At 42.0% G+C, this 12,270-nt stretch overlaps 2 protein-coding genes across 4 annotated transcripts; both read right to left on the bottom strand.

The window, feature by feature from the left end:
• Positions 1–635: 635 nt before the first annotated feature.
• On the bottom strand, positions 636–4,807 carry C2H7orf25 (chromosome 2 C7orf25 homolog). Of its 3 annotated transcripts, none has more exons than XM_068674888.1 (2): positions 4,654–4,807; positions 636–2,284 (listed from the first exon to the last, which is right to left on the bottom strand). In XM_068674888.1, exon 2 carries the CDS (start codon positions 2,266–2,268, stop codon positions 1,006–1,008), a length of 1,263 nt encoding a protein of 420 aa, XP_068530989.1. In that variant the 5' UTR covers positions 2,269–2,284; positions 4,654–4,807; the 3' UTR covers positions 636–1,005. The 3 variants fall into 3 exon arrangements, with proteins under 3 accessions (XP_068530989.1, XP_068530991.1, XP_068530992.1); XM_068674890.1 differs by lacking the exon at positions 4,654–4,807 and adding an exon at positions 4,201–4,358; XM_068674891.1 differs by lacking the exon at positions 4,654–4,807 and adding an exon at positions 3,614–4,166.
• A 2,365-nt stretch (positions 4,808–7,172) lies between these two features.
• Positions 7,173–12,176, bottom strand: PSMA2 (proteasome 20S subunit alpha 2). The gene is made up of 8 exons (XM_068674886.1): positions 12,032–12,176; positions 10,708–10,784; positions 10,123–10,255; positions 9,620–9,742; positions 9,254–9,335; positions 8,185–8,258; positions 7,663–7,720; positions 7,173–7,580 (listed from the first exon to the last, which is right to left on the bottom strand). Exons 1-8 carry the CDS (start codon positions 12,070–12,072, stop codon positions 7,464–7,466), a joined length of 705 nt encoding a protein of 234 aa, XP_068530987.1. The 5' UTR covers positions 12,073–12,176; the 3' UTR covers positions 7,173–7,463.
• Between the last annotated feature and the right edge of the window lie 94 nt (positions 12,177–12,270).

Genomic DNA, 12,270 nt, shown 5'->3' with positions numbered 1-12,270 from the left:
AAGAGTCATATCCACAAAAGTATACTCTTGGTCCTTAACAATCAAACTAGCTTGACTGGAAGAAGCAGACAGAGGTTTTGCTGGTATGCCACTCATATACAGCAGTGCCAGAGCACACCAGAATACTGGAGATGGCAAGAGACAGGCAAAAACTATGGCCATGGGCTGCCCTGCAGCCATTTCTTGTTGCTGAAAGAGGTTTAGACTGAATGGGTGAGAGAACATTCTTCATCTGAACTGTATGCTGCACAATAAAGCTGTCTTGTTGGACAACAGTCTATAAAATATTCAGTAGGCCTCTTTCACTGACCTGATAAAATGTATAGCTCAGGGCCAAGGGGTCACTCTGACATCTCAGTATTTTCCACTGGGAACCTGAGGCAAATTATTAACAAAGATGATGCTGCCATTACAGCACACAGAAAGACAACACTGGAAATTCTCTCCTGGAGAAAAAAAGAAAATACATTGTTAAGTATTCTACACTTTGAGTAAAACCAGTAGTTATAACGGCAGTTAAAAAGCTTCTCTCTTCTATAGGGCTCAATCTCTACATGAGATACCTCTGAGTCAACAAAGATTTCAGCTGAATAGGACCAGTGAAATAAAAGATACATGTTCCACAAAGTCAGAAGTCCATTTAAGGTGCTCACTTTATTCTCTCCAAAGAGGACAAAAACAATAAAGGCAACCGTGCTTTAATCGATTTTTTTTTAATAGGGATGGATACAATTAATATACTGTAAGACAGTCGATGATTTTCACTGAAATCTCATTACATTAGCAAATAAATTAACAGCCAGCTGAACAAAAAAAAAAAAACAAACAAGAATTGAGTAAAGATATTGCAAATCCCTTGGGGAACCCTTCCACTGCTACAGTTACTGTTTTCACTGATACATGTGTGGCCTCTTCTGTTTCTCCAAATGCCTCCGCTGCAGCATCTTCAATATTCAGGGACCAATTCCTTTAATGACTTAGTCAATTAATTAATTAATGACTCAGTCAATTGTCAGGTGGGCAGCTCTTTGGTAAAGGTGTGGCAAAAGCTTCTTTGCTTTCTGTCAATGCTCTAGGCTGATGCACAAAAACACTGAACTTGACACCTTGGTTAGCTGCTGCCCTCACAAAACCACTATTTGCAGTCATGGTGATGGCTTTTAAAGTGTCTCCTGTCCCAAAAATAGTCAGAGAACGGCTGTTGATTTTTGAACTAGCCACTAGTCCTAAGGCACGGTCAGATGGCTGATCTGGCACGACATTAATTTTTTTAACGAGCAGTGCAGCTCGCTCTTTCTCCCCAGGTCCTCCCAGCGTTTCCAAGATGGACTGAAAATCTCTGACAGCAGATTCACACGCAAAGAGCTCTTTCCCATGCATGAACTCCTCCAGCTGAGGCAGGACTCTCTCCCTCCTTTCTTGAGCCGCTTGCTCTGTTAGCACTTTTTCTTTGAAGACGAAGTAGCAGCCACCATAACTGAGAGCAGAGACGTAGGTTATCAAGGTAGTGATGTCCAAGTTAACTCTATTGCACACATTTACTTTGATCTGAGTAGGAAAAGCAATGCTGGCCACCAAATTCTCCCGGTCTACTCTGGTCACCTGCAGGGGTTCAAGGTCTTCTTCATCTGATTCACTGGCACTTAGGTGCTGGTTTTCTGTAGATGGCTCTGCCAGCGAGTTCACAGCCACAATGTCTCCTCGCACAGATATTCCCATCTCCTTGAGTCTCTCTGCCATAGGACTGGACACGCTGTTGTAGAAGGCAAATATTATGTGGGGATTGCTGTACTCCACTGGCTGCTGACGGCTCGCCTGCAGGAAGTCCTCTGCTTGCTCGATGACACTTTTGTCACCATACTGGCCCCTCCCCAGCCAGATGTTGTGCAGGGCTTCGGCCTTCCGACCGATGGCCTTCACCCACGTGTGACCTCCATTTGCAACAACATCTACCACCAGCGTCTGTTTGTCTCCAAACCTGTCCTCGTAAGCAAAGACATGGAGGACACTGACGACATCCTCCAGGTTCTCTGCTGACTGGATAATGGCTTCGAGATGGGTAAGGTTTGTACTCTGCAGATGGGATTCCTTAACGGCCACCTTCCCTGCCTCCACCTTGTGTAAGAAGTTTAGCTCAGCCTTCAGTTTGCCACAGAGTTTTGCCCCACCTTCTATTCTCCTTTTCTGGGACTTAGAGAGGGCTTCTGCTCTCTTGATCAATTCTTTGGCAACAGCAATTCTTTCACAAAGCAGAGTCTGCACAGACATGTTGGAAACATTATTCCTATCAGATGAAAGCAAAAGAGAAGACTGTTAGGGCATGATTAAGAATACACATAATCAAGAGGTCTTTGCAACAGTAAACTTACTTAGCAGTAGGTTTAGTGCAACAGCTACACCTACCCTGAAGCACAAGCATCAGGAATCTCCACCCACGTCCCACCAAAGCATTCAGTTTCTCGCCTTCACCTCTGGGGATCCAAACTAAGTTTTCAGTTCTCAGCAAGGAAGAACAGCAGCACTCAAGTCTCCACAGACACCTTGCAAGATCATATTTCTTTCCCCTCACATCAGAGCCACTCAAAGAGATCTCAGCTCTCAAAGTTAATCTGCAGATCTTGCCATTCAGAGCAAAATTAGAAATCTGGTTAATGGCATAAGCAGATCTTTTCTCTCCCTCGCACAACAGTTACCACTATAATAAAAAGTCTGTAAGCACGGTAGGTGGCTCTTAAGACAGCTGTCTGCTAGTATTTTTACATAGTATATACGATGCCCATTGTATTTTACAATTCTGAGTAGCACACCTCTATCCTGTCCAACTTCCAGCTTACACTACGCAATCCCCTGAATGAGCCACTAGCAACCCTCTGGCAAAACTTCAATGTTACACAGCATCATGACAAACTATAATTTATAATTCCAGAGCCAGCAGGATCTGGAAATTTCTGTTCTCTAGCTCTAGCAGAGATTTATTGTGTAGTATCAGATAAATTAATTCCTGTCCCATCAGCGCTAGTCAGTACATCTTCCTCAGTACATCTTCCTAAGGATAACTATAGGAATTGCTTAATTATTTCAAAAATGTAGAATTAAACGCCACAGCAAAAAATCCATTTTTTAAAGACATGCAGTAATTGCCACTACGAAGACTGAAATTAATCCTTTCTCATTACAACTCCAAGTATTAGCACACGTGCCAGTATTTTTTACCTAAACTGCACTTTGAAGTAACCTGGTATTAAAAGGCAAGACAGAGACTTCAGATGAAAACGAGGATGCAGCCTGGCTCCTATTAAAGGCTCTGCCATTACTGCTTTGGAATCTGGCTTTATAATGAAGTGTAAATCACACTTGTATTATGCACAATTAAAATACAGTTACTATGAACTCCTACTGGCTCATTCAGTAATTAATAGCACCAAACTCTTCCCTTTCTTGTCAAAGTGTCTAAGGTCTTTCAATGTGACCTAATGACTGTTCAGGGTCAGAAAACACCATTTAACTCTGTCCTTCCCCCCAAAATCCCAACCAGGCAGGTTCAGTTTTTAATCCCTTCACTGCCTAAAGTGAATCTTTTTCCTATTACTGCCAGGACAGCACTCTGACTCACCTTTGGCTCTGAGTCACTTATGTAGAAATTAAATATATCTCATGCCTTCTGGGACTTTTGCTTCGATCACCTCTTGCCCTCTGCAGCCATTATGTGCAGACAGAACTTGTGGGCACTACAAGGCAGAGTTTTTCCTTCAGCACTTCCCTGATGCACCTCTCATGCGTCACTGCAATACATTTTCTTCCCAGCGTCCTAAAATTGCACCTTCAGGGCTACCAGGTAAGAGCATGAAACCCACAGTTCTGTCAGTAATGCTTCGGCACCACTGTGAAGGTACCTCCACTGCTAACCACCTGCTCTCGCATGGCCAGCTGGCACAACACCACACGTGGTTTTGCAAAGAATTTACTAGCAGTTGCATCTGAAATCCTCACCCGATTCTTAACAAACAGGACAAGCTCTGAGACTCAAACAGCCACACTGTCAGGGCGAAGGTCTGACCTGCACCAAACTGCCTCTGAGGGCAGGCAGGGGCGCGGGGTGCTCCCTGCTCACCCTGTCCTGCACTGGCCGCAATAGGCCACATCCCTGGGTGTTTTATGTTTTGCATTTATTACCGTAATAGCAGTTATTTGTATGCTTGCCTTCAGCGGGAAGCTACTGCCACCAGTTTGTCCTTAGGAACGAGTAAAACCCCACAGATGCTCCCTCAGGACCTCTCACCACAGCAGCTACGAGCTTTGTAGGAGCTGTAAGTGCTCACCACAGCAGCTGAAACTTCTACAAATTTCTCAGTGCTCAAGGCGAAGCTGACAAGTTCTTAAACGAAAAAATAAAATCGACGAAACGCGGCTACCCCTGCGGCTTCTGGGGCACAGCCGCCCCCTCGGGCGGTCGCCATTTGAGGGCGCCCCCCGCCAGCCCCCGCCGCCATCACGTGAGGGCGGCGCCGGGGCGGTGGCGCCGCCATCTTGAGCGCGGGCAGCGCTGCCCCCGGCCCCTCATCGCGGCGGGGCCCCGCGTCCCCCCCGCCAGCCCCGAGGCGCTCCCTGCTCGCCGCCCCGCGCCCCCCCCGGCCGCCCGCAGCCCCTACTCACGGCCCGGCGGCCGCAGCCTTCCCCGGGCGGCGGCAGGAGGCGGCCCGGCACGGCCCGGCGTGGCACGGCTCGGCCCGGCCCCAGCGCGCCTCCCCCGGGGCGGCCGGGCGGGGACAGCCGCGGCACCCGCCTCGCCGCGGCCGGGCTGTGGCGTTTCCCCCCCTAAAGGTTGTGGTTGAGGCGCTCCGAAGCTTTCAAATAACATTTTGTCATCTTATTAATGAATTTTGTCCACTCTACTCCCCCTTGACCTCTCTTTTTTAAAGGTTCTCAAGTAACAGATAAAATTTAGTCACTGTTCTGTAAGCGTAATCATCTGAGAATGACAATGATTTTCTTCAATGTAGGATTAAGCTGTCAAAAACAAAACCTCTTCCAATCACACCACCAGCAATAATATCAACATCTGTATGCCTAACACACACACAAAATAGCTAGCACTGCAAATAACGCAGAGTCAAAATGTTAAACCTGTTCTTTCCAATTACAGTCCCATGAACCTTGATTCCCTCAGGACTCGTATGTTCTCATATCAAGAGAGTAAGTTCTCATATCAAGAGAACTTCAGGGCTTATTTCTGAACGGTGTAAAAACCATCATTCTCTACAGTATTGGCCCATAAAAGATGGGAATTTAAACCCACAACATTCCCAATTGCCTGTTCTAATGGGACGGCAGGAAGCGGGCAAAAACCACCCATTATTTCTATACTAATTATCAAATGTCCAAAAGACAGCATTTTCCTTACTCAGAGCACAAGTTTGGTGATAAAATTGCACAGATAGTGATAAAATCACTAGCATTTGAGAGGTTTATCCTAAATTAAACAGCATTCCTTTCAACTAAAAGCCAGCAGTCTGTGGTTGTTTCTTAGAAACCCCCACTTCTGAGCTAAGGTAATACTGGGTATTCTGCTCTTCCAGGCTCCACCAAGAGCCACCTCTCCATCAGTTACTACATTTTAATCATTAAACCATGGGAAGAGATGAAGACACCTGCTTTTCACATCTCTTCACCACCTACAAAATTGAGATTCTATAGAGAGTTGTTCAATGATATGATTTACCCCTCTCTCCCCCTGTCAAAAAAAAAAAAAAAAAAAAAGTTTGCCCCGTTCATTATCACTATCTTGGGAGTGAGATAACATGATTGACTTTATCTCAAACTGCTTAAGAGGAGAGCATCTAAACTAGTTCAGTTCATGCTAGCCATTTGGTGAGGTACCTAACTCAATTTTTTCACATACAAAACTCCTTTAAATATTCATATAGCACTAAATTGACCGAAGGCATATAAATATTGAAGTAGCATTCTGCTTTTCTGAATTATTACGGAAACCTAAATTAAGAATCTAGCAATATAAAATCTCCAGTTCCAGTTCTGACTAGCTGCCCACTATCTCTAAGAAGAATAACCAGAGCACAGATTGGTTTTCAGAGTTTAAAAAAAAAAAAAAAAAAAGGAACCATTTGTACATAGTTTTTATTTCTAACATTATGAAATAAAACTTAATTCATGGCATGCTTCAGAAATTATTTGCCTAATGATAACATCAACACGGGACAGATCAATTAGCTTAAACGTCACGTTCTGCAGACTAACTCATATTTTTTTATTTTTTTCATTGATTAATGGCTGGCTAACATTTAACCTGCCAGGCTGCTCCCGTATGTGATTAGCCTGACATAGAAGCAGACTGACCCAGCTTCCATTTCATTACCAGTAACTGCTGAATGGCTCCAGACCAGTTTTCTGCTTTAAAAAAAAGCATATATATTTATCCTCTTATGTTTTTTCATTTCTACATAACCTTACAGACATGAAGCATGTAAAAAATGTATCTGTATGTACACCCACAAATAACACTCAAGCATCTAGTTCTGTACTTTTAAAAGTAGCCGTGCATAAATTAAGTGCTTTTTTCATTGCTGCGTCTTTCGTTATCTTGCAAGCCGAAATATACTTCAGCACAATTCAAGGGATAAATTATTACATATTCTTATTTTGCCTTGTACATACTATTTGTTTTTTTACTGATGCTGGTAACTGCATTTAGCATTCAGTCAGTAGCATTTGCTTCCATTATTTCTAACAGTATTTCAAGATTGAAAAAATCTCATGTCTATGGTCATGCAAATTACCCAAGTTAAAAAAAAAAAAAAAAAGAAAAAAGAGAGAGACATAAAGACCAAGACAATTCTAGAGGCTCAAGAGCAGAGCTGTTCAAGTGGATCACGTTTTATACCCCACATGGAAGACTGTTATGCATCTTTGTAAAAGTACACAAGCTTTTACATTGGAACAACCCATTTTCAGAAGTTACTTAGAATTCAAAACACAACTCCACAGTGAAAAAAATTCTTTTGTTCGCTCAGAATTTAAAAGTTGTTTAAAAGAAGGTCTAATACCAGTTCATGATGGCTAGTATGTGGAGAATTCTGTTTCCTCAGTGATAAAGATATCAAAACCTCATCTTTATGTTCATAAACTATGATTAAAAAGACACACAGACACCTTCCCCCAGAACAGTGGCCTTCAAATTTTATTCTTCAATCTTTCCGAGTGATCATTTACATTTTGTACAGTATTTTGTGTACAAATATTCCATATATCAAGGGAAAGAATTACCTGTAATAAGATTCCGTGTATTACAATATTAGGATCCTTGCATTTGTACCCATGATATTTAAAAAAATCTGTCCAGACAAACCATGTAGAAATAAGTATGCAAAAACTGCAAACAAAAACATTTAAGGAGCCAAAATTAAAAAGACCTTTGTGTGAATTCACACAGTCTTGCTTGGTTCCTACTAGGCTATTGCAGCCAAGTAGTCCTTAACCTCAGTTGGAGTTAGCCTCCTAAAACCAGCTTCGTTACAGATGCCAACTTCAATGTTGTCTTCTGTCATTTGCCCTTCAAAGCTCTCCTGTGAAAGGAAATACAGTTCAGTGAATCACAGCAGTGATGTCGTAACAGTAAGAAACACATTTCTTAACTATTTTGCTAACCTTTAGTGTTAAGATAGCTGTATGAATGGCATCTTCAAGCTCCAAATCTTCGTTGTATCTGTAAAAAGATCATCATGTATTTCACCATGGGACAGTAAGCCTCTAAAAATCCAAAGATTGCTAAATTTTTCATGCAAATAGTATTTGAAAATACTGTTATTTTAAAAATTACAAATAATGATTTTGAAGGTTTGTAATTATTATTTTTATATATATTATTATTTTTGAAGATTTGTAATTATTTTTACAAATAATGATTTTGAAGGTTAATCTATTTCACTACTTGTTCTGCAAATATGCTAGTATTCTGTTTTCTGCAGTGGATTATTTTATTATACATACAAAAGTTTACACAAAGAAAATTTCACGTGCATATTCAAATAAGGAAATTAGAAGCATCGCATCTTAAATACTTTAAAACTTTGTTTTGATATTTTAAAGGTACGTTGTTTTTGGTTCATCTGTTTTACCTGGAATATGAACAAAACAGATAGTATCCTTTTAATGTATCAAATATATTACCTTTTCTCAAGGAATGTTTTCCCATTGACATAATTTTTTCCCATTGCTGTTGCTTTCCAAGCAAAATAAGCTCCCTGTAAAAACAACAAATCCATTGAATTGTTCTCTGTAACTCAATCAAAAACACATTTGACTACTTGGTAAAAGAAAGAGAAGCAATTATGAAAATATTGGATGTTATGACAATATATGACATTACTTTAGGTCACATTCAGACAAATTTGATATGGAAACATACTATGAAAACGTATAAAACATTTGTATAGGGTCCCACCTATTTTCATCCTTCCACACTGCTTTGAAAGATGGACTTAGTAAGGTCTTCGCATAGTTTGATTTGGGATTCCTTGAACAAAAACATATGCTCACACTTGAGCATGAGCAGTCAGTTCTTTCCTTAGGCTCACCCATTGTTTTTTGTTTTTTTTTTTTTTTTAAAAGACTAAATAATGTGAACAACTTGTTTACATCTGGTTTATCTACCTTACTAGTATGCTATTTAGCCATCACTCCTATTCTCTCCTATTGCACAAAGACCATCAAGAGCTCTATGCCTCAATCAAGATGATTACACAAGGTACCTGCATTTTGCTTTTTACCTTTAACATCATGTAACAGCTCAAATTTCTGAAACTTATCAAGCATCACTAGAGCAACCTTTTTTTATTTTGATGTAAAGTGTTACAACTCGGAGGCATCAAAGGATAAATTTTATTTGAAATGTTCTAACCCAGTAAATAAACTTACTTAGGTGGGAAAGGATGAAAAGGGATGGTGATCTCTTTCAGAAACTGCTGCTATTCCTCATGCAGTTCAGAACATGGAGACCTAGAATGAACAGATGGTACCCACTTCCTACATTCCTCTATTTCCTTTGGCACAGTGGCCAGAATTCCAGGCTTGACCCCAACACTTAAGAATGATTCTACTTCACAACTCCTGAAATTGGGATAAGGAATCAATTCTTCCTGTTCCACATTCTTCTCATCACAGAAAGTATTTCATAAGCACATACAAAGTTCTAGATGTCATATAAGAATAGTAGACTTTACAGATGTTAGATACTTACAGATGGATCTGACTGAAATAAATAGGGCCGCCCCTCATTCCAGCCACATATTAGCAGTGATACACCAAATGGGCGAACACCTCTACAGGAAAAAAAAAATAAAATACAATAATAAATGCCTGACAGTTGGCACATAAAATTTGTAATTTTACTCAGTGAACACCAACTGGATGCGTTAACCTTCCCCCACGGGCCTCCCAGCAACCCAGAGCTGTGATCATGACTGACTAGTCAGTATGCCTGTGTTCAAGATACGATGACTATCTCACTCAGTCTGTTAGTGCTCCTCCCACTCACACACTTTCTGTGAGCATTCTCCAGCAAAACAACCCAATCTTTCTAACCAAACTCCAGAGAACCACTTACCCAGACTGTGTATATTCCTGCATCACAGAAGCAATTCTTTGTACTAGCTGAGCTGTTGGAATGGGCTCGTGATAAACCAAGTAATATTGCTGGGCCAGCTTCCGGGCTCTGTGCACAAGTACTCTAAAAACAAAGACAAAATTATTATATCAAAAAATCCAACTCTTTGTTACAATTAGAACTGAAAAATCATAATAAATATTATGCTAAGGAATTACACATCTGACATAAAACCCATGTATGAAAACATAGATCATATTGGGTTATCTTTATCAACTGGGTAATCTCTGAAGTACTTCAATTGAAACTAAGGTTGAATTACATTGCTATTCGTTCCATATTCATTTTTTAGATATAAGTGTATTTGCCAAGGAAATTCATATAGTAACCTTAAATAGAAAGTAAATTTCATACACAGTGTAACACAACATAATATTATGCTATACACTTAGAGAAATGTATTTAAATGATGACCAAGCAATTTTATTTTTTTTTTTATATACCTGTAATCTGGACCCATACCGCTATACACTAAACCTATATGTTTGGTAATTGGTTCTACTTTGTGAACACTCCTTTCATCATAAAGGATGGATTTCTGCTTCTTCTCAGTTGCCAACACCACTCCATTTGCAGCTAGAAAAAAAAAAACAAGATTTTTTCCATATTAAACTAAAATTATAAAAAGCAGTTGAAGCACAGAACAGGTTTGTTGCAACAAACAATTTTGCATCTCCCTTTAAAAAAAATCTTTCAAGTCTACAATCGTGATAAGCAGAGATTATTTAAGGAACCCACCCAAGATATTATTTCCCATTTTGAATAATCAGCACAGCTCCCATAATCCCATTTTAAAGATTCTAAAGCACGTAGTAATAACTGAGCAGTTGAAGTAACTTTATGTGTATTATCTGTATATATACACAGCTGGAGTTATTTACTTAAGGAACACTCCAAATCAAAGATGTTTATTTCTACCAGTTGTGTCTGCCCAGTATCACCCTAGTAATCTTCTTCTAGAATGGAACAATACGTTGCCCTTCTTTATGATAGAACCATTCACTAATGTAGTTATGTTCTCAACGTACCTTTAATCCCAACCGATGGAGCTCCTGCAGCCACGGCAGCCAAAGCATATTCAATCTGGACAAGTTTCCCAGAAGGACTACAAAGCAAAATGCAATAAATACCATGATTCCGACAGGCTCAAATACTTCCTGCAGTGATCTGATGTCAACTTTCTTTTTTAACCTCTTCACATCTAGCATCTCCATGCTGTAATCATAATTAAAAATAAATAAAAATCTGGAGATTCATTAAAAAGAACGAGGCGGATTCTTTTAAAAGGTTGCCATGTGGTGTTACTGCGATACTTGCACAGCACCTGCTTATAACCCCAATAAAAACTAACATGTCCTGGATGGGAAGCACTGATTGCAATGCAGTTCTTCAACTCTGTACCATTTTACCCAGGTTTGGTGGGGGAATCTTCACAGCATGTCACGAGCTTCCACTGACATGGCATTATACATATGGTTTGCAATAGTTTTCAAGACAGCAGCATTCACCGCCGAAAGGTACAAGCAAACCACAGCTATTCACTTTCACTGATGAGCATGGCACAGGTCAATGGCACAAGATGGAAACAGTTCCTCTTCCATCTCCAGGCATTCCTGCATCTTGCTTTAACGCCCCACGCTGTTCTGCTAACAGATGCAGAACCATCCAAACAGAGCGGCAGGCGTCAGGATGTTAAAGTTAACTCCTCCAAAACGGGGTGCAAGCTCCATCTCTATGGAAGGAGACAGCGCAGTGCCATTCACTTATTGGACAAACAATTTTGACAACGTTTCTGATGCTGCTGCTTCAGTAAATGAACAAGCAAAATGCAGGAAGATGCACTTCTGTGCTTGGAGGAGATAGGAAAAACAAAGCATGCAATAATCAGCGTAGTTATTCATACGCTATGTAAATGTAGGTGACAGCAGTAACTCCAGCTCCTCCCTCACACAATACCAGTGAAACAGAAGAACAGTTTCCCGTACCAGAATCGAGACATTTACAATTTTAGGAGAACATTTTAAAACCTATCACAAGCTAAAATATTCTCAGGACACGAAACACCCAACCGACGGACAGCGCAGGCAGTTGGTATCTCCTCCACACGGACACAGAATCCTCGCTACCGGCCCCATCGGAGCAAACAGGGAGCGCAGCGGCCCCTTCCCCGCGCCCACCCGAAGCCCAGGCCCCGGCCCCCCCCATGACTCTGCAAAGCCCGGCCGCGGCCCTCCCCCGCCCGCCGCGGCCCGCTGCCTCTCCCGGCGGCCCCCCCCGGTGCTGCCGTCCCCTCCTGCCCCCTCCTGTCCCCCCCGTCCCCTCCCGACGGCCCCGTCCCGTCCCGCGGGGCACCTGAAGGTGGTGAGGGAGAAGCTGTAGCCGCGCTCCGCCATCTTGGGGCCAGCCCCTCAGCTCCCCCGCCGCCCGCTCGCTTCTGCGCAAGCGCTCTCCGCCCGCCCGCCCCGCCGGCGGCAGCGCTGATTGGCGGAGCCTCGCCGCGAGGCACGCCGGGAGTTGAAGTCCTCCAGCAGCGCGCTGGCGGCCGCAGGGCATGCTGGGTCTTGTAGTCCCGTCCCCCGCCGTTGTTACGC

This window comes from Anas acuta, chromosome 2 (genome assembly GCF_963932015.1).
Source record: "Anas acuta chromosome 2, bAnaAcu1.1, whole genome shotgun sequence".
In the NCBI taxonomy this organism is placed as follows: Eukaryota; Metazoa; Chordata; class Aves; order Anseriformes; family Anatidae; genus Anas; species Anas acuta.
This window is presented reverse-complemented; position numbering and strand designations above follow the sequence as displayed.

Coding starts and splice junctions, on each gene's coding strand:
- C2H7orf25 (XM_068674888.1), bottom strand. CDS start 2,268: ATGTCTGTGCAGACTCTGCTTTGTGAAAGAATTGCTGTTGCCAAAGAA.
- PSMA2 (XM_068674886.1), bottom strand. CDS start 12,072: ATGGCGGAGCGCGGCTACAGCTTCTCCCTCACCACCTTCAG. Junction 10,256..10,707: donor TCCATCGGTTGGGATTAAAG/GTACGTTGAGAA, acceptor TTTTTTTTCTAG/CTGCAAATGGAGTGGTGTTG. Junction 9,336..9,619: donor CAGGAATATACACAGTCTGG/GTAAGTGGTTCT, acceptor TTTTTCCTGTAG/AGGTGTTCGCCCATTTGGTG.